General features: G+C 43.6%; 1 protein-coding gene across 8 annotated transcripts in view; it reads right to left on the reverse strand.

The window, feature by feature from the left end:
• Positions 1-848: 848 nt before the first annotated feature.
• The window catches only part of Rbp6 (RNA-binding protein 6), a 357,340-nt gene continuing 336,581 nt past the window's right edge, over positions 849-21,607 (reverse strand). For 2 of the 8 annotated variants that reach the window (XM_069043037.1, XM_069043039.1), the window contains 6 exons: positions 20,277-20,361; positions 16,213-16,245; positions 12,725-12,808; positions 6,745-6,810; positions 6,179-6,411; positions 849-4,808 (listed from right to left, as the gene is read on the reverse strand). In XM_069043037.1, the coding sequence (XP_068899138.1) occupies positions 4,767-4,808; positions 6,179-6,411; positions 6,745-6,810; positions 12,725-12,808; positions 16,213-16,245; positions 20,277-20,361 (543 nt within the window). In that variant the 3' untranslated portion in view covers positions 849-4,766. Of the gene's footprint in view, positions 4,809-6,178; positions 6,496-6,744; positions 6,811-12,724; positions 12,809-16,212; positions 16,246-20,276; positions 20,362-21,607 lie in introns of all 8 variants that reach the window. The other 6 variants (XM_069043034.1, XM_069043035.1, XM_069043036.1 and 3 more) reach the window with 5 other exon arrangements.

Genomic DNA, 21,607 nt, shown 5'->3' on the forward strand with positions numbered 1-21,607 from the left:
TTTTCTCCTTTTCCAGCTGCAACTGTATTCCTGTAGTCCACCAGTTTTTTGTTTTTTTCAACCTGCGCCTACGATGCAGACGACGTGGACAGTTGGACACACTTGGCACAACTCTTCCAAGTATGTCGTGACAAATTTTCTAGATTACTGTTGACACTTGCTACGACGAGAATTTGGAAAACACCTGTTTATCTAAATACAATTCGGCATCGGTCACGTAAATTACCATTTTTTCAGCGCTGAAAAACAAAGTGAAAACGCGAACGAGGTCTGACAGTGACAAATAAACTTATTCGTATTATTTATTACCGCAATTACAAATGTTTGATAGAAATCACATAACTATATATAAATTTGAAAGTTTTACCAACACTAAAATAATTTCGTCCAACGATTGCGTTCCACACAATTTAATCGTACTAAAACAAAGTGTACTCTGAAAATTTTACAAGTTTTTTTACTGCAACTGGAACGACATATTACACCGGTGTTTGCAAATAAAGACACCGCCATCTTTGTTATTTCCTCATTAAATAACCAGGCCGGAATCAACCTGTCACGTGCCCTATCAACGTTTCACAACAGTCGACTGTCACACTTTATTGCAGCTTTATCGAAGTCAAGTTGCGTGCACGATTTCCTGAGCTTTTATTGTTCTTTTCAAAACTGAAAAGATAACGATAGTTCGTCAAAAACGGAACGAGAAATGGGCGGCAGTGGCGTAGGCAGGCACTGACTTCGACTTACCTGGACGGAGAAAGAGCGTTTCTCGAATCGGTCGGCGGGAGATTTGAACGTCGGGATCGAGGAGGAAAGTGCTTGTACTAGTTAATTAAATAAAAGTCAGATTATTTTGAACAATGTCCATATTATATTTATCCCACATACACACGGCACGTTGTGAACCTTGTCTTATCATTGTAATAATTATATGTACATTGTAGAACGTGTAGTTAGATATACATGAAGGCCCGGGCCGTTGCCGAGCGCTACAAGAGCAATGCGAGCGGCCATCGCGTGGCCTCTCGTCTGAACAACATAATTTTCTTATGTTACAAACTCTATCTGTACAATCATTCTAATTAGCAATTTTGCCATTGCCTTCATTATTATCATAGTGTAAAATCTTGTTCATAAAGTACGTACTTACAGTAATTGTTAATAATAATAATAATATTATATTTTTCTTAATGTAAAAGTCAAAAGCGTCCACAGAAGGAATATGGTTATTGCTTTTTTATTGCAAGAAGCCGTACGGCTGTAATACAATGAGTTTACGTAACACTGAGCGCCGGGGCATGGGCCGGTCGACGGGGGGCCGCTCATCTACTACAAGACTAGGACTCCGCTACTAAATATTACGTACGACGGGGAGATGGCCCCGACGGCAGCACCGGCCCAGGCCCCAGCGCGGATGGACCAGGGGGCTGCAACACAGGGACAGGGCGGGTGCCGTAATACATACCGTGGCGGCACCTAACCACTCGCTACCGCTTAATTAAATAAGAGTATATGTTATGTATGTATATCATAATATCAATATATACAGCTTGTATACATTCAATAACGTAATCCTAAAGTACGTATGAAAGTAACACAACAAAAGAGCGCGGGGCGCCTTAAGTATACAAAAGGTGGGGGGCGGCGCGACCTCAATTCTAAACTACCTGCGTCCACCCCTAAACTATATACGCTTGCAAGATCAAAAGTAAATACAATAATAAAATTTTGGACAGCACGATTTAATTTTCAGTGTATAGTAAGGCCCACGATATACAGTTTTAATCATACAACTGAAAACTTCACAGTGTGAATCAATATTGTCGAGATAATATTCCGTTTGGGAAATAATACGTTTACAAACGACTAATAATTCCTAGATTTCTAGCCTCTAAGGGACGGAGGGACACGCCGAATGCGCCGCAACAATTTAAGTACTTTTACAACCCGAGACTCTCTTGCTTTTACTTACTACACTCAAGAAACTTAACAACGAACAACCTAGACGCTAAACTAACAACCGCGAGCGACACGTTTTTTGACTCTTCTTCTTTTCTTCCGGTTAGACTATTTATTATACTTTGGCCGATTAGCACCACCGCTTCCGATACGCGACGACGACGACAATAATAATAATAATAATATTAATAATGATAATACATAATAATAATAATAATAATGATGAAGGATGAAGAAAGAGAAGGTGGATCGGCTCGACGTGTCCCCCTTTGTTGAAGGTCCGAGCGGGGCCCGCGACCGGCCTTTTGATATGTTGGTGTACGTGAGGCGGTGCGATGCGCTGCTGGAATGTGCCCAAATCGCGGGCCAACGCTCAGCGGAGACTCCGCAGCCGTCCGCGCGGCGGCACAACCGCACGACGGACGGATGTGCGGCCGCGTCCGTCGGCCGCGTCTTCAGCATTTATGTTTTAAAGCTTTTGGGCTGCTGGGTCGATGAATTTGTAAGTGCGTTCCTCCAAGATCTCCGGCTACGTTTATTACGTTATTACTATTATTATTACTACGGTAGAACTTAGGCCAGTCCTGCAATCATCTGTCACTGAACGGAACGAAGACGCGAACGAAGAACGCGAGCGAGATTTTTCCGGCGAGATGATGGAAGAAGGACGTTAAAATTCCCTGAGTCGACCCGTGTGGTGTCTTTTTCTAAACTTATCCCTACCATTTAATGCAATAACACAGTTTACAGATATCAAAATATATAAATGAAAACTTATTTTTGGTTTTAAACCTACCTACACTTACCGTATTGCTCTGGATTGACATTAAAATACTTCGGCATTACCAAAATAAAAACGCAGTCACTGTATTGACATTAGTATTGACATTTTATATACCTTTGGTCAATTCTCACCAAACTTGGACTGGAGGCGCGCCGCGGCGCCTCCGCCTGTCGAAACCTAAAGACCTATCGGGCCGTCGCCCGATCCCGCCGCCGCCTCCTCGCACACACTCTCGACTCCATCACTCTCCGCGCGTACCTGGCCGGTCGGGGACGGCGGATCCGGGCGGCGGACGTCTCAACCTCGGTGGAGGTCAATAAATAATTCGCACAATTTCACGGAAACGCGCGCCTACCCACTACGATTAATATTCAACTACGGTCAATCGTTGCGACAATTCGAATAGCTGAAGAAGCGTTCGCGCGACGCCCCCTCCGAAGACGACGCCTCCGGATCGGTGTGACGGGGGCGGCGCGCGAACGATGCCCGGCCGCTATGTTCCATTTCCTACATTCGAACTATATTTATGTAATTAATTTATATCGTGGTGTATTTGTACTGAGGAGACAAGCAATTGCAGTCAGTCAGACAACAATGATAATATTCATTTAACAAGCCTACCGGCGAAATATATAACTTAAAAACAATAAAATCATAACACACCATATAACTCACATGGAGGACACCGCGGGACGGCGGGGTGTGCTCGGCGCCCGCAAGATTAATTAACTATGTCATTTCGTGGCGATCACAATAATTTGAATGTGGGTTAGTTTTGCTAAATGCGGCCGCATGCGGTTGATGCGGACGCCCCGACACCACCGTCGACCCACCATTATAGAATATTCACTTAATAACAGGAAACATTTATATAATATATACTTTAAATTGATCTGGCCTATGCTAACAATTAGACAGATCTAAGGTTAGGATATTACATGAGGAATACGTTTAGGACTCTACAAGCTACACAGACGCCGGCGGGTCGGCTCCAGCCCGTTCCCGAGCGCTCGTCGCTCGACCGTCGACCACCCTCGATCACCGTCGAGCGGATGTGTTGTGACTCGCTCGATCGAGGCGGCCTTGACGGGAGTCGCCGCTCGCGACGGCTCGCTCCCACCCGCCGAATCAAATAACAATAATAATTATTATATACAAATTCCTTAAATTATCCAATTAGTGGTTTGTATACATTAATCGCGCAACACACTATGTGTCGGACAACACAAAACTTACACTTAATTTGTTCTCATTTTCCGTATAAATAACATATCATGACGACCTATGACGAAATAAAATTTCATATAAAAACAACTATCGAACGAACTCAAGTTAAAAATAATAAAATTTACCACGGCAATGTCCCAAATTAATCTATTGCCGACATTGCCTCGTTGGTCCTTAATTATAATAATATGTGAGGATAATGTATCCCATTTTAAAGATACCCTGTAATATATCATATGTAAGAAACGCAAGACGTAACCAATAGTGCCTGTGTTTGGTGGGGAAGCCGCGTTTTCGGAAGCCGTCGAGCAACCATCGTCATCACCGACGAACGAAAAACACACACTCAAAATTTGGCAGCGAAGAAATTCAAAAAACACCCTTCTCAAACCACCGCACGGACTAAAACTAACGGGTGCACCTCGAACGGAAACGAAATCATCTAGGATGCGGTGAGTCGTAGGAACATTTTTCTTTGATCGGAAACCAGTGGTGACAATGTGTCCCTCGTCATTTATAATATAATAATTTTTTTGTTTTTGGTATGATTTTCAATAATTTTTTTTTTTTGGTTTTTTTGCTTTTGCACGGGTCACCACACTCGGCGGCTACCGAAGGGCGGCGAAGCGGGACGCTGACACCAAACATTACAACAACAAGTGGGCCGCGCCTGGCGGGGTGCTACATTATTATTATTATATTATATTATACACATAAAGTGAATGTACAAGTGCAGATGTGATGACATCACAGTAGCTGCCGAGTCGAGTCACACAACACTAGACAGTCCTCGAGCTCAGTGATAGCCGTTGGTGAACGCAGCAGGAATTAGGGGACCCTGCAACAACACAAGACCTGCATAAAAACCCTCCGCAGTGAAATATTACGAGCGCTGCGCTTTTATTGCGTCCAATACGACACAAAGAAAGTGGGCTTTTTCGGTGGTCGGGCACAAGAAAACACCGACGCGATTTTATTGGTGCGGAGACAAACAAGACGACGAGTTCCTCTTCTTGTTGACTCGAACTTTTTACTTTTGTCGACTCGATACTCTTCGGAGCGGCTGTAATTTCTCGCGTGGAGCAGCCACGTACCCCATTAATAAAGGGTAAGATGGTGCGGGGGCACCGAATTCGCGGAAATGCAAGTCGGATACGAAAGACATTCGGACGTGTGGTGGCGCTACCACCGACTAATTACGTTCAGGAGACTGAAAGAAGTTTTCACACACGGTGTACTGCTCGCGGAGGAGTTATCCGTCAAGGCGATATATCGTGGTGTGTTTCAGACAACAATGCTTGCACAACTTGGTGTAATTATCAACTCAGTATTATTAATGTTTGAAAAAAACCCCACTGGCGGCGCCAGGATTTGAACCCGGCACCTCTCGCATGTATAGCGGCGCGCTTAGCGCTTGGCTACACCGCTCGGTACAATTAATGTGTACAAAGCAACTTTTTTAGGTGTTGGATTTTCTCATGGGCTATGAGTCATCTGCGCAAACGACGAACATCGGTCTCTGGTAGGCGCTACAAACCGACCGGAAACCATCGTCATTCGTTACGTTAGTTTTGTCTCTCTCTCTCGTCGTAAAGTTTTTCACTGCCTCATCGCTCTGCCTTCGGGCTGATATTTCCAAGGTCACAGCCCATGAGAGAATCCAACACCTCTACATCGAACTCAAGACATGTTGGATGTCGATAACATCATTTTAAAAAAGACGTTCATGTACTGCCACACCACCTATAAGAGAAAGTTAAATTAAACAACTGCGCTGAGGTCATAAACTGTTCTCTTGGCACCAATTTATTCTTCATAAACTCCTGGAGTACGAGTACAGCAGTCGGTTTGCAAGATTAAGTTGTCTAACGCTGATTTAGAAGGATCTGTGGCACAGTACTGTAGAAAAAATAAAGATAATTTCTGCGGCGGCGGCGGTCAGTTCGACCCCGACACCTTGTAACAAGCTCCGCAGACTGCTCCATTTAAACAAGAAACTCGATTCCTGCGCGAAGTTTAACGGTCCCCCAAAGATCCCAAATTTCATTGTCGTAGATTTGGGTTAATAACGATCCGAAACGCCACCCCTGGACGGGACACGGGGCGGTTTTAGCCTCCGTTCGGTGGTGACGGTCTTCCGCCCTTCCGGGTTCGTTTATGCGGACGTAACAGATACAAATTAGGGGTGGGTGGGTGTTGGAGACTCACCGGACTGTAGTTGAGAGGGGCCCTGCTGACGGCGATCGCCGGGAAGCTGGAGGGTTGTGGGCTAGCGGCCTGCACATAGCCCACGCTGTCCCCCGCGCTGCTATTGTACATATCTATGGTGGGTCCAGGTGAGTTGGCAGCGGGAAATCCTCCACGTGTGCTGGCCGCGTGGGGGGAAGCCGGCGGTCCGAAGCCTTGCGCTGCCGCCGCCGCGGCCTGGTAGTTGTTCATCACTGCAAAGGAAACCGAGAAGTGGGGTTGTGGTGGTGCTGTCTGGTCGGCTCCGGATGGCTGCGTCCAACTGGCACCCGACGACCCTGCAGGAACACAACACACTCCTGGAGCCGACCGAGGCCGCTAGCACTATCACTAATACGTGTGTGCGAGATGTGGGTAGGTACTAAAAGCTCTACTACGGCTACTGCATTCGCAACGGGGCAAGGACCAGGGGGTGCTAACTAACGTGTTACTACAAGAGGACAATGGACACACTCGCTCCTCATCATCAGACGGCTCCGTTTTATCGGCAACAGGACGACGTGCAAAACAATTCCACTTATAATTACCTGACAAGGCCTGAGTCAACAGTGGGGTGTTATTATTGGGTGTCAGTTGTCCGTTGGTTAGGTCCACTGGAAACACACATAGCACACTAGATTAATACAAGGCAACGACTGTACACTTGCTACATGTATTCGTGTAAGAGACTGTGTGGTCATCAAAGGTTCGACACGAAAGTTGCTCTCGAGGCGCGCCTCCGGTCCGTCTAATCGCTACAGACACAAAGGAAGAAGAAAGACAGGAGAACGTACGTGTACGTCAGTCTCTAGATAGATAGATAGATAGAATAAACTCCTCTATTATCTCCGATCTATATTAGATTCAACTTTCATGTCAAATTCGCCGAATCGATGGTCGTTTACATGCTTCAATCTCGTCGAGAAGTTTCGGTCGAATTAAAGTTTGGTAATAAAAATGCAGGAAAGCTCCGGACCCATATGAGGTTTATATACAGCCACGTGATGGATGAACACGAGGTTCGGAAAGAATGAAAAAGCCGTCCTCGAACGATCGGCAGGAGTTTCTCCTCCATCCCGACCATCTATCATCGACGGACAGAATTTAATATACAACATGTCCAAGGCCTCGCCCATTTATTGAATCTCAACTGGTAATTCCTCCAGATACAAATTACGATAAATCACGAACCACCATCGATACGGCGCTCGCAACCAAATAAAAAACGAGATTAAATGTGTAAGAGATGTGTCTAAAGAAACGTCATAAATTGCGGAACGCACACATAAATTCCTCTAAAGTATCTGCTATGTTCTATCAATTTCTGCCGACTATATCGTCCGACCATCGGTCTCTTGGTCTTCGTGGAGCGGTGGTCGTCGAGACCGATGGTCGGCCGTCGCTACACACCGACTAAACTAAGTCACATGGATGTTAAAATCGCTATAAATGTGTAAATCTGGTACATACTAAATTTATAGCACTTTTTACAAAAAATTATTTAGAAAAATCTACGTCTAATCTACGATCTATCAGACTAGTCTAGGTATCTCATCTGTAGTGTTATTTCGTTACTCCTGATTTAGTATAATAAATGCGACTACGCTGCTCTACGTCTATGGTTAAACATCGATCTGATGAGAGTCTATGTCACAAAAAAATCAATTATCACATGACTGCTATGACTGCACTAAGTATTAGTAGATTTACTCGCCCCTCGTTAGCGTTGAAAAATTCCAAATTGGCGTCCGCTTCGGTAGTTCACACACTGTTTAACACCTCAAGTGTAACCTATTCTTGTATCATCGGGCTGACGCCCCCTTCGCGTCCCGAATTCGCACCTGGACTCGCACCCCCTGCCGGATATTGACGCGTCAACTTGCCGGAGGGATGACGGCGTCGACCCACCCACCCCCGGCTATTAATGACTTTCCAGTATTGTAGCGCGACAATTAAATAACCAATTAATTTCGGGATTTGTTCGCGGAGCACACTTGTACCGTCTATTAGTCATGTTCTAGTGGGAAAAGCTACATTGTCTCTTACTAATTGAGACGATCAATTCCCGTCATTTAGCTATTTTAATTAAAAGCCATAATTGCGCGTCTATAACTCCGACCGCCGCGCCACACGTTGGATCAAATTAATTCCCGATACCTGCGAGAAGTCATTTTAAAATGTCACACTTAATGACGGGGACTCTAATTGCGAGGGGCGGCAGCGAGGGACGCCACCACCATACGCTACCCACTTCGAGAGTATTTCGCGGAGCAAATTCGGATGTCCCACATTTCAACGCGACCGAGAGCTTGAAGTGCCTCCGTGAAAGTTGAAACACTTCGCAAGACTCCGGAGAATTCTTTAAAAATATCGCACCACCGAATTGTACAACCGATGAACCGAAAAAATTGCAAACATTTTTTTTGAGGAGTGTAGACGTTTGAAACGGCAAAAAACCATCTTAAATAAAAATTATTATTGAAGTTTTATGCACTCGTAATGTTATTACGTTGAGTGAAGCGTTCACTAGCTCATGGAATTATACAGGGTGCAAAAAAAAAGTTACATAATTTTAACATCACAAGATTCTATGTTGAAATACAAGCAAAAAACTCTAGTACCAATTTACTGTTAACCCTCTGCTCATAGAGTTATTAACACTCAAACTTGGAAATTTTATTGTTAAAAAAAATTCCCCAGAAAGATAAAATATTCAATTCTAGACCCAATTAATAATAATTTACGTCACAAGAACAAACGATTTGTTTCATTATCATCATTGCTCAGATAACAAGCTTGTTTTTTTTTTGACACATCTAAATTTAAAAGAACCTGAGGTGTACAAAATGGACTAGTGAGCGCTTACTAAGCCTGCCTGAATGTTATGCCCAACGATTCTAAGTGACTATTTAATTCATCTGTCACTTAATGTTCATCAACCAATGAAACAAACTGAATTTTAGTGATTTCCACGGTTACAAAAGAATTGCAGCGGATATTGGACTAGTACAAATATCAGCGACTATTGTACTAGTAATCGAAGTGAATATTTTAAACAAATGTCTTCATGAAACATTTTTTTTGCAGCGAAAAACGAACACAAAAATATTACTTTCTAACAAATTGAAGTGTACAATTTGAAAAACTGAAATAAATTTGAGGAATCTGATTCATTAAATAGTCCTCCAAATACGACTCGTAGTCAATGTTATGCAGATCATTTTTGCGGTGGTGTTACTCATGTCAACGGCGCTTTCGAATTCGACTCGTGCTAACGCACTCGTCAGATTCATATCCCAGCGCTGTTGATATTCGTAAGACCACCACAAAAATAATACTCGTCGTATTACAACTGACAATTTTGCGTTTCATTAGACCAAATTTTTTTCTTGTCATGTGCTGTATTTAGTCTCCATCACGAGAAACTGTCCAATTTACTGAATTATTTTGCAAGAATAAAAAAAATTCTGAACTTAATTGCAAAGCGTTTTCAACATTTTCAAAGCGTCGATAAAGAATATACAAAGCAGTGTAGCGCTTTGAAACGACAAACAACACTTACTAGCCAATCTACGCTCATTATTGAGGCTCGATAATCTTGTTTCATTGGCTGTAGTAAGTATCTTGCATAATGGTAAGCTCGCATCGTACACATCGGACAACTTCCTCTATTCACATTCTGATTTCTTTAACCTAACTTCAACAACGTCAGAAGTAATTACGAAGAAAGATTCCGCATTTATTTCTGTGACTAACTAATCAAAAAATTGCTGCAAAATCAAAAATTTGACAGGAGTCTAAAAACTGCACTTCTGTTATTGTTCTTGTTTAAAATGATACAAAGAATAGATTGTCAAATGCGTACAATGCGAACTGGTGAGCGCCGCCCTAAGTCAAGCTTCTGGTCTAGTTAGATGTGTTGGATTTTCTCATGGGCCATGAGTCATATCTGCGCAAAAGACGAATATCGGAGTCAAGTAGGTGCTATAAACCGACCGGAAAACATTGTCATTCGTTACATTAGTTTCGTCTCTATCTCGTCTATTTTGAGTTTTCACTGGTTCGCGCAGATATTTCCAAGGTCGCAGCCCATGAGAGAATCCAACACCTCTAACTTTTGAATTTTTTCCGAAAAAGCTTTTGTCGGCACGAGGCGAAATGTCGAGCTTGGTCGTAAAGCGCCGTTGTTAACATGTCGAAAGCTTCGGTGCGTTTTGAACGTGGGACTGCCGAATTGAATTAAACTTTCCCGTCGGTCGGTGGACAGTCGAACAATTATAATATCGAAGGATAATCCTTTTAGGTGTCGGGGTAACATGCTAGATCCTCGATTTACATAGTAATCAGGAGCGGCGGTGTGCGTCTATTTCGCCATTTTACGAGGTGGAGGCGGCCGTCCTTTGCCACAATTCCAGACGGAAAGAATCAATATGTTCGTGATAGGTTGAGGAAAGCGTGCGTAAGCAAGCACGACGACAATAAGTTTTCGTGCGGGATGGGCCCGAATGCAAATCTTAAAATGGTGAGTCAGCGGCGGCTCGTGTCGTGTCAGTCCAGGTGTGAATTCGCGTCCGCTCCATATTATATAAACACAACAAACAGAACACAGATACAGTAAAAATGCAGTCGTTTCCTTACAGTATACATTTGTTTATTTCACATATTGCTTAAACGATCCGTTGCGATCAGGGCAACAAGCAACAGTCTCATAACATCGAATACTTATAGAAATTATGTACAGTCACACATCCTCACATACATTTATAATAAACAGCTTTGGCATATCGATTATCCAATAAATGTATCTTGACGATCACCTGGACAACATTCCAGCTTTGTCGTGTTATGTATAATAATGCACACAGAGAAATTAACGTGATCGGGTGGCCGCAGGGATCGATACTGTTCGGTCGAGTAGCCAAATTGTGTTTGCATAAGGACGCTTCGTCTCAATTAGTAGACCGGATACAAATTGACAGATGGTACCCTCCGGCCGCTTCTCGATACCTGCGGCGACAGTCGAATGCTTGCAGATGTGCGACGGGCCGGACGCCCGATTGAGGGGCGGCCATCTTGGCGGCCATGACGCGCGCGGCACCGGCACCGGAGACGCTCGCCGGCGGGACCGTCACCTGCACCGGGACCGCCGCCGCGTCCACCACATCCCGGGATCAATATGGCGTCGGCCCGTCCGAATAGAACAACGGCTATACAGAGAGATCGCGTCGCGAATGGGATCGCCTAGTTCGGACGTGTGCGCATCACCTTAGCCTACGCAAAAGAGAAGTGACCATGCTCCTGTGAACGCACCGCGAACCGAGGGTGACCCCCGGAACCGGGGGCCCAGACGCGGCCGGACTCGCTGGATGGAGGATTGGGACGGGGTCGCGGCCAAACGGGGCGACGGCTGTTTCGTTCGAGAGGCATCGAGGTGCTCACGTGAAAAATTATATCTTCGTAGTTTTTTTTTTCACATTTTTCGAACAAGCGTATATAACAAATCGTATATAATCCTTTGTCAAAATACAAAAATAACGAATTAACAATAACAATGTACAAATTTATCTATTACGGCCCGGGCGCGGTGCTCGCGAAGGGGCGGCGGTGGCGGCGATTCGGATTTTACGACCGGGGAACACGCAGACCACTCGAAGAAAGCAAAACGGAATGGGAAACGGGACGCGGCCGTCACGACCCTCAGACACTGGGACGCCACGAGTCCCAGCACCCTCTCGGTGTCACTTGGACCCAACAAAACAACATGTTCTCGAAGATCTCTTCTGTTTTGTGCGCGCGATCGGAAATCAAAGCTAAAAAGTATATCACAGCGAGTGGAATTGAAAATTTTCTTCTTCGGGAGATGATGGTCGCCGAAACGCACCGGACCCTTCCGGACTTGGACCGAGATCATCGCGACTAAAAAGCGTCCAAATCCGGCGGAACCTGCCCGAGCTGAAGAAGGCCCCGAGGCCTTCTCAGTAATGGAATGGACAAGGAGGTTGCGCTTGCAAAGCCAGTCGGAGCTAAACTGAAACTAACCATACCGGAGGGGGCGCCACTATCGTACACAAGAATATTACCCTAACCTAACAGTTACTTCACCTAAACTAGCACTACACCTACCGATTATACCCATGACCTATCTAGGATTATTAGACTAAACGGAATCGAAATACATCATCCAGTCCACCGACAAAAGAAGACAAGAAACAAAGTAGGAAAGTGGAAAGGGGTGGACTGGAGAATATGCATCGCACAAGAACCAGTCTAAGAAGAGAGATCCTAGTTCTGTTAATACGAGTCTGCTTTGTGTAGTAGTAGTAGTAGTAGAAAGTGTTAGTATAGAACGTCTAGTTTTGTTAGTAATGGTGGTAGCATTGGCACGTCGGCGACGCGTTCTCGTTCACAGGGGCATGGCATGCAGGCTGGCGGCTGTCGCCGTGCCGCCGTACATCCCCAGGTGGTCGAGGGGGTACGGCAGCAGAGGCAGCGGGTGGTGGTGATGGTGTAAACTGGCCAAGGTATTACCTGCTGGGTACGGTAGTCCGAAACTAGGGTAGCCCGAGTAACCTCGACCGGCCGCGTAGGCCGCGTATGCGGCTGCCGGAAAACCTGCAACAAAAAACGATTCATCAAAAAGAGCACACACACACACACACCAACGACGAAGAACAATGGTGGTGAATGGCGATTAAAAAAAAAAAACAGTTGCAATTTGAGTCCGTTCAACAAAACAGAATAATGATGTTTCTGCTCCGCTGCTATAATTGAGAACGTAATTGAAAAATTAATCGATTTTGCGTTGATTTTTTTATTCTTCGTCATAATCGTCCACTCCGCTGTCGCACCACCAGCTAATTCGTCGGGGTTCGTTTCCCACCTGTGCCCCTGAAAAAATACGTTATGTGCGATGATCGAGTGGAAATGTGCGAATGATAAAATGAGTGTCTCCGGAAATTTAACGAGGAGTCAAATCGACTGCTTTTCCGGGTAAAGGCGAGCACAAATTAAACGAATATTGTGTTTAGTGTTGGATGTAAAAGGAGCACTATTTGCACGTCCTCCGTGGGTTTTCGATTGGACTTGAATCGGTCAATTTCGAGGCTTCAGTTTGTAATTTGTGGTCGCACGGTTCAGGTGGTTCCATTAAACATAATTCATTTGTTCGATAGCTCCCTATATAGTGAGCCCGATACCTCCCTATATAGTAAGCCTGTACCCACAGTTACCAGTGGTTAGAGCTATCTCTTTCGTTCACTTCACTTTTGCTCATCGTTTTTCGCTCACTGTCTTTCACTCATTGGTTTCCATACACTCGTAAATTTTTCCAAATCTTTCTGACAACGTAATTTTGATTTTTTAGGCACCATATGGTACCTCGCGGCAGTTGCTTCTTACTTCCGTTAAGACAAGAACAACTTCCTTAGCTTGTAGTTCATATAAAATATTCTTGACAAGTTTCTTGTTTAGACAAAAGTTGTGTCTTCTCGTTCTTTCTCGTTCTCCCTCTTTGTCTCTCTGTCCTTTTACTCCTAATGGAGTATAGGGCGCTTTCGCGTTTCTTGGCCAATGATTTATTGTGGGTGAGTGGCTAGCCCAACGCACCCCCCTCTCCCTCTATCCTTTGCAGATTGTGGTTACTGTGTCTTTCCATTCTTCTCTAGTCTTTGTTATCGTCTTTATGTCCGTCCAGCTCAAGCAGATTGCCTCGTGTTCTTTTGTTACTTTTCTTCTCTAACTCTTGAGCGGTTTGCCTCTTTTCCTTTTTCCTACCGGTTGATGTTCTAGTGCTTGTCTTACAATGTTGTCATTTGCCTTTCTTAACGTATGTCCAATACAATTCCATTTCCTTCGTTTTACATACTGTGGTTTCTACTGGTTCTTGCTTTCTTAATGTTGCTTATTTTGTCTGGCTAGTATAGCGTATCTTTAGTATCTACCTTACTGACTTGTTTACGAAGGTTTGCCATTTTACAGATTTCAGCACCGTATAGCAATACACTTTTTCATTCTCCCCCTTACGAAAGTGTAACTTTCTATTTTAATAAGGCGATTGAAAGCGAAAGTCAAACAATGCTAGGGGATCAGTTGCTAGCTATGAAAAACTTTCGTGCCCTGGACGACAAAAAAGGGAAAATGTCAAAAACATCATTCGTTGCACACCATTTACTGAAATTTTCATAAGCTTGATTGTATCTACCGGTCTTTGGAATTATCCGGCAACACACTTCTGCACGCAATATATGTAACTTCTTCAATGAAATGCATTTTAAACTAAATTATGACCAAGTATTCAATGACAACGATATTTGATAGATGTCATAAAATAATGTTTTTGTATTGTAACAACAAGCCAGCTTATACTAATTTTATTATAATCACTGAATCATTGTATTTTATTAAATGTCGATGGGAGAACGAAAATTTTAATACATTACACGCTGCGAAAGCTCTTTCATGTGCTTGGAGTTTTTAAATAACCTCGGCTACGCTTGCGCTTCGCCTCGGCCATTTAAAAACACCTCGCACATAAAAGTAAACTTTCGCAGCTTGTAATGTAAATAACTATTAATTGCACATTAATTAATTGCCTTTTGTGTTTTGCTCATCCCCGTTAGCACATCTGCCTTGCTTCCCCCCATTCTTTTCTATTACTCTTTGGACCTCATCGATGTCGAAATTCACTATCTTGATTAGGCTTATTTGTTCGTTTCTACTTCTCAATACCTTAGTTTTCTTGACGTTTATTTTTAACCCTGTTTTTCGGGCTTCTGCCTCCAGTTTTTCTCGTTTCTCGTTATACACCTTACGGACAATTTCCTTGCTCCTGATTTAGACCCAACAGAAAATACATGGAATGCTTGTGCAAATAAGATCAACACATGTGAAGTTGTGGATTGTACTTGTTGCTGTGTCTATCTCCACTGCTGTACATAAATTTTGTGTTTTTTTCCTTCCTCCCATTAAAGTCATAATTTCGAACGTCCGCCAAGAGATACTCCACAGTATGCTTATTCCGTTTCTTGTCAACAGGGTTGGCAATATAACAATCGAGATGATTGCTCCATAATAAATGAAAAACTTGTCCACGTTCCCAAAAGCCGCGTACCAATTCCTAGATGGTGTCATATTCTGCGCGCTCTTCGTGCAACAGTAAATTTTTTTTTTTACAGTTGGTATTTAAATCGGTCTATCGAAAATTCAAGATTTTAGACCTTGAACGCAATCCCCACGAATTGCTTCCGTCACTTCCAATATTCTTCCGAACAAGCGACACCTTTCAAGCTCTCGCACCACCAGCCGAGATTTTATTCGCAAGTGACAACTTCTGACGTCAAACATTCCACCTATCGACATCCGAGAACACAAACAGAAATATTCATGCGAGAGCCAGTCGTCCGTTGCATATTTCAGACTTTACGGCTTCGGATCATCTTGACCGACTACTCCGAATGGCCACATCTGATGGCAGTTGCTGAAAATGCACTCGTAAAGCAGTCTCCGTGTACTACCGCAGGTGTAACAACTGCGACGTGAAAACTATCCGAATCGTTTAACGGTCGTGTGAAAAAAAAAGTGTTTAGCACGCCCAATATGGCATTGTCGGGCGAAATCGCATCAACTACACAACATCGCCCAGATAATTCGAACCGATACGAATTAAAAATTCATGGCGGAACTGAAACGAGATCGCCGACAATGCCCCGGATTGTCGAGAGCGAATAACAATCCGGGCAAAAATCCGGACGCGAGATGATTTGTCGGCGGAGAAAATTAAGACGTTCGGTCGTTGATTGCGGCACGAGGACATTGAAAATGAAAAAATCTTTGGCGCACAATAAAGCCAGATTAACGGCTTGATTAGAAACTGTGTATAGAATAAATACGGTATTAATATCGGCCATAAATCGGTTTAATGGTTATTTACGGCGGTCGTAACTATCGAGCAAATATATATGGATATGTGGAGCTGGCCGGAGAAAAACATGCAAAAGTAGTTGGAGTGTTGTACTCACCGTCAGGAAGAGCCCCAAGTGACCACATAAAATCTAAAAAACGAAAAAAAGAAACAGGATTAGTCAGTGCGTTCGGAATGCGGCGCGGCGACATTTACAGAGACAACAAACTATCTTCGACTATCAATGAAATGTTAGCATCCATGAAATTTCATACTACGTGTCTACACTACACGGTGATTAAAAAAAGAAAAAACGCGGGGTAATAAGCGAAAAACAACGAAAACGGTATACGCAAGAGAAAAGAGTTAAAAAAAGATAGATAGCTGCATTATTTCTCGACAACTGCATCGACATTCGACTAGTGCTACAACTATATTGTATGTCTACATTAATACAACGCATTAAAATTACTCTATGAGTCGTTCCCGGAAAGTTGTCGGAGAAAAACCGTCCAACTTTTCGGGCCAAATCCGACAACTAAGCTTAAGTGCCTAATAAATCTTTGTAAGTATGTTTCTCGTCTAACAACTATTTTACAATTATTACAACAAAACGTAGACTTTCAAACCCCGTAAAGGGTTTACGACGGCTCACAGAAGACAAAACGGCGAATTTTATGGTACAACAGACTCTAAGTATTACTAGGCTATGCCGGAATGAACAATTCCACCCCCGGCGTGTTAGTCTAACCTAACCGTTTAATTGTCGTTACTCTCTATAAAATTAAAACTATAGAAGAGAAGAGAACGAAAAGTGAGAAAAATTATTACATTATTCGAAACGTCGCGCGGGCCATCCCGCGCGACGTTTCGAGCTCGTCGTTTTTGCCTCGGCAACACCTATAATACAAAGTACGCATTGCCGAGGCAAACTGTCTCTAAGTTCTAAAAGTAAGTTCTATACAAAAGATTAGATCGCACCTTGATAGGGCTACGGTACATGAACGTAAACGAAGCCAGGACGAATCCTCACTAAGGACCAACAAGGAGGAAACCTGGCAGGACCTGAAAAGGAGGAACTACTGCCCCGACTTTGCGTGGAAATTACACGTAAATCCTCTATAAAAACATCCTATAACTAAGACCTAACTTTACAGTACAGCGTTTTTCAGTTTGAGAGATCGAGCGAGGGAAACTTCGGCTCGTTTGGAAAATAAAATCATCGACTCGCTCCAACTAAATACATTACAGCTTGCTCGGCATAGACACGATGAAATTTCATGAGCTACACAAAAGTACTAATAGCTGCGCTGTAATTGTATGGACTACTCTCTATAGCGACGAACTTTTCCGATGTCTCCTTACATGGTTCGTTCCATCACAACTTAGATCTCTACGTTTTAACTTAAAAATAAAACAACGCAAAACGCCTGCAAGCAGCAGTGACGGGCTAGAAAAGAGTACGTTCTACGAGATATGTTCGTTTCAAAAATATTTTATATATGGTACAAATCTACGAGGGCTAGAGCTGCTCTACGAGAATCTATCACTAGGATTGGATTGGATCCTGACGGGACGCGTCAAAATCCAACGCAAACGAGCTAATTGATCTAGGATTAGTCTCACTAGCAGTCTTGAATTTTGTACTGAGCTAACAGAATTTAGGCCTTTCGGTAAAATCTCATCACAGAGGTTTCCTGTATGCGATGTGCCAAAACGATATGAATAATGTATAGAGGTACGCATATTCACTTAAGAGGAGCTACTCTAACAACACATAAATACTGGTATGTTGGCAAAACAAGCGGAGGACACGTTACATCTTCTGACACTTATTATTCCATTATATTTTATATACCGAAAAAGAGACGCAGCCCGGAATAATCCATTACGAAAGCACCGCCCGATGCATTCGTCCAAATTACCAACGAAACACTACATCCGAACGTACCTACACCTACGCGCAATTCTCCGAATACGTAAATAAATATTCATAAAACGAACGGGCCAACGTAGGTGTTCGCTCGATTGAAGTTTAAATTTTCCAACGAGACTTCAAAAGTAAAAGTTTCAACGCGGACCGCTCAAACTTCGCCCAGACGAACACGAAAAGGGCCTTTTGTGATGCGGTCGCGCCGCCACCGGACGGTGCTTTCGAACGCCGCGGCCAACACGTAAAGCTATCAAGATTAGTGGATAAATAGACATTCATCAAGGGAATTACCGAAAATCACCAACATCGAGACGGGAAGTTGAGTCAGGGTGCACAGGGTGGGGCGAGTTCGTGCGATTTTGGACATGGCGAAACACTCAAAAATGTCACAGTACTATTTCTAAATTTAGAAAAATTTCCAAAAATATTTAACTGTCATTTAGTCCAATCTTGCGATTTTGGAATACGTTTTTCTGTTATGCAACTTGAACAAAATACCTCTCGAGGCTTTCCAAATCTATCCTTCAATAGTTTTACAAAAATTGCCAACTCAAAAAAATCGACATCAGAAATATTGAAACTTCTTTTGATTGTACCATCCGAAAAAGATCCAGTATGTTTTTTTTAGCTGTTTCCGTATAGTATTTTCGAGGCGGTATTCTATAGTTCGCGCGGCGAACCAGTGGAGTAGTCACGAGGTGTTCACGTGATAGTTCGTAGCGACGCCGACGTCATGAAAACCACGATTTACACTGCCCCACCAAATTTGGGTTTTGTGCGGGAAACTTAAATCTTGCTAAGAATGGATGGAAATTTCGACTGCGTGCACCATACTTCTTAACGCGCGCCGTTTAACCAATAGGAAACCATCCCCCGAAAATCACGTGAAGATCATGCTAGTTTAATACTCCAGTGAGTCGCCGCGCCGACTATAGTCATCAAATTTGAAAAAACAACAGCTTCTTAAAAAATTTTATCATTACCGGTAAAAGAGTTTTTAAGTCGAAACTGTTTTTCCAATTTCTTGACTTAAAAGTGACTGAGATTAAAGAAAAAAGTCACTAGTTAATTTTCAAAATGTCCGTATTCTCTTAATTTTCAATATATTTTTTTTGGTACAGGCTTTTTTTGAGAATCACAGAACTCTGCTGATATCATGACAACCATTTGAAAACTTTCTTTTTCGTAGGTATATCTAATTGGTTATAATAACAAGCCTAATTCCAGTTTAATTTTTTTTGAAAAATATCTGCATATTAATGAAGTTGTAAATAAAAAGAACCAGAGTAAAAAGTTTTATAGTGTTTAAAAAAATCCCTAAAAACTAGTGTCCTATTCTTAATTAGAACACCATCGCATTGATTTAGGCAAAAAGTCTCAAAAATATGTATCAGCTCTTTCAAATTGTGTAATTTTGGAAAACATATTTTTGAACGAACTGCTTAACCTCCGACGTTAAATAAAATCCGAATTATGTATTTCGAAAAAATATGTTCAAGCACAAACATTCGAAACTCTTTATTGGTGCTTTTAAATTTTGGAAAAAAGATTTCAAAAATATTTGTCATTATTTTGAAACAATATCTTCAAGCTTTGTTGGTTTTACGGAATTTTGTAAAAATCATGTTGCTTCTGTTTAGAAGAAAATAATTCTTGCTAATGAAGATTAGATATTGGAGAGCGCTACGCTCAAATTTGGGAATAAACTTTTCAAAAATATTCAACTGACGATCTATCGAATTTGGCATTTGAAGAAAAAATATTTGAAGATGCTCCTTAGGGAAGTTTGTTTCCGTACGGGAGCCATCCTCCGCAACCCCCGCACCCGCAGCCCCCCCTGCACACGTTCACATAGCCATACGTTCGTTGTAGTATTTTTTGCGGGCGATACTGTTGGCATTATAGCCCCAGCCCCGCGGGCAGGGTGTTGGCGTAGACGGTGGATATGTCGAGCCCCTGGACCCCGAGCAGGTCGCTCATGCTGTAGGTGAGGGTCGGCGGCGCCCTCGCCGGCATCGGTCTGAGCGCGGGCGTCGCGAAGACTCTTTTGCAGCCCGTCACGTCGTACACGGCCGAGGCGTAATGCAACGGTGCCGGAGCCACGGCGATGGCCGCCACCGGTATCGAATGGCCTCCTGCCGTGGCCACGGGCACGCTCGCACTCACTGGGATCGGATACGGGGCATAGCGCAAGGCGGAGGCGGCGTTGCCGGCCGCAACGTGGCCAGGATTCAGCATTAGTAACTCACCGTAAGCGCCCCGGCCAGCCGCCCTTGTCTTCGCTAGGTTGGCGGGGAGCATTACTTCTTTCGGTTGCGCCTTCTTGCACTCCACCTGGAACAAGACACGGAAGAAGATGAGAGAGAACAGCGGCAGGATGTTTTTTTTTTTTTGTGAAAAGGAGGCGGCGACAATTTCCGCTCCGTTCTCGGTCCGGATGATTAAAAATGCGCCGCCGTCCAGGGCAGGTGCTTTGCGGCGGTTATCCGTGTCAAATTAAGCGCGAGGGGTTCTTTCGGGTCGGGAGACATTAAAATGGGCCCCGAGTGTGGAACAGTTCGTCAGTAATTGGAAGCCGTGCCCTGCAAATCACTCCTGATTGTAAGACACGCCATCGGCCGGGCAAACAGGCCCGAAGATATATAGCCGGCTCACGTCTAAAGCTCGGGCTTGTAAAGTTGGGGTGCGCTTTGTCACGCGGGAGAGCTACGTCGGGGCGAAATTCCGGGACGACACAATTCGCAAACATAAACATCCCCCGGACTAATTCATGCCGCTGCACGATATTAAAACAGCCCTTCGAGGGCCCGCCGCGCACCGTCCAAAATTCCCATATTAATAACGCGCGACGGGGGTTGGGCCTTCGAAAATTCCCGAAGACCTCGCCGCCTCCGGCACGGACGTCGCCGCGACAAAAGGAACAATCCGAAGGAGTCGGAGGCGTTTGTCCGGCGAGCGAACCTCGACGCCGCGTCCGCCCTCGTTACCGAAGCACATTAATAACGTTGTCACTTAGACTTTTCTTGCGTCATTATCCCCCGAACGCCGTTGGAGTTACTAAGACGGGAAACATCACCCCCTCGGGACGCATGTAAATTGCATTTTATACGGTACAAAACCCGAAGTAATTTCTATTGTGGCGCCGCGCCGGTGAGAAACCAGAGCGGCAATAGAGGCTTTTTTTCCGAATGCTAATGCGAGCCCAAGAAACACCTTCAAAAGCCTGAATGTTATCATGTTTTTGAATTTTCTTACGTTCCCCCTTCCAAAAGACGACGCGAGCCTCAACAATGAGGGAATTCTTTCTCTCGTCATTTCTCGCACTAATTATGTACTTATTACATTTAATTCAATCAAAAAACTAAGCAAAAAGTAACGAAATAAACGAAAACGCAGCTTGAAAAATTCATAGCCTAATTATTATTTTTGTATCCCGTCTTTGTCCTCTTTATTCACGTTTTCTGAAAGCTTGAAAAAATTCTTTACTTCGTCGTTTACACCTTTTAAAGAGAACATCTTCCGTACAAGGAAATAGATGAGCACTTGCATAATGCAGACGATATTTTATTCTTGGCCATTC

This window comes from Tenebrio molitor, chromosome 3 (assembly GCF_963966145.1).
Source record: "Tenebrio molitor chromosome 3, icTenMoli1.1, whole genome shotgun sequence".
Classification (NCBI taxonomy): Eukaryota; Metazoa; Arthropoda; class Insecta; order Coleoptera; family Tenebrionidae; genus Tenebrio; species Tenebrio molitor.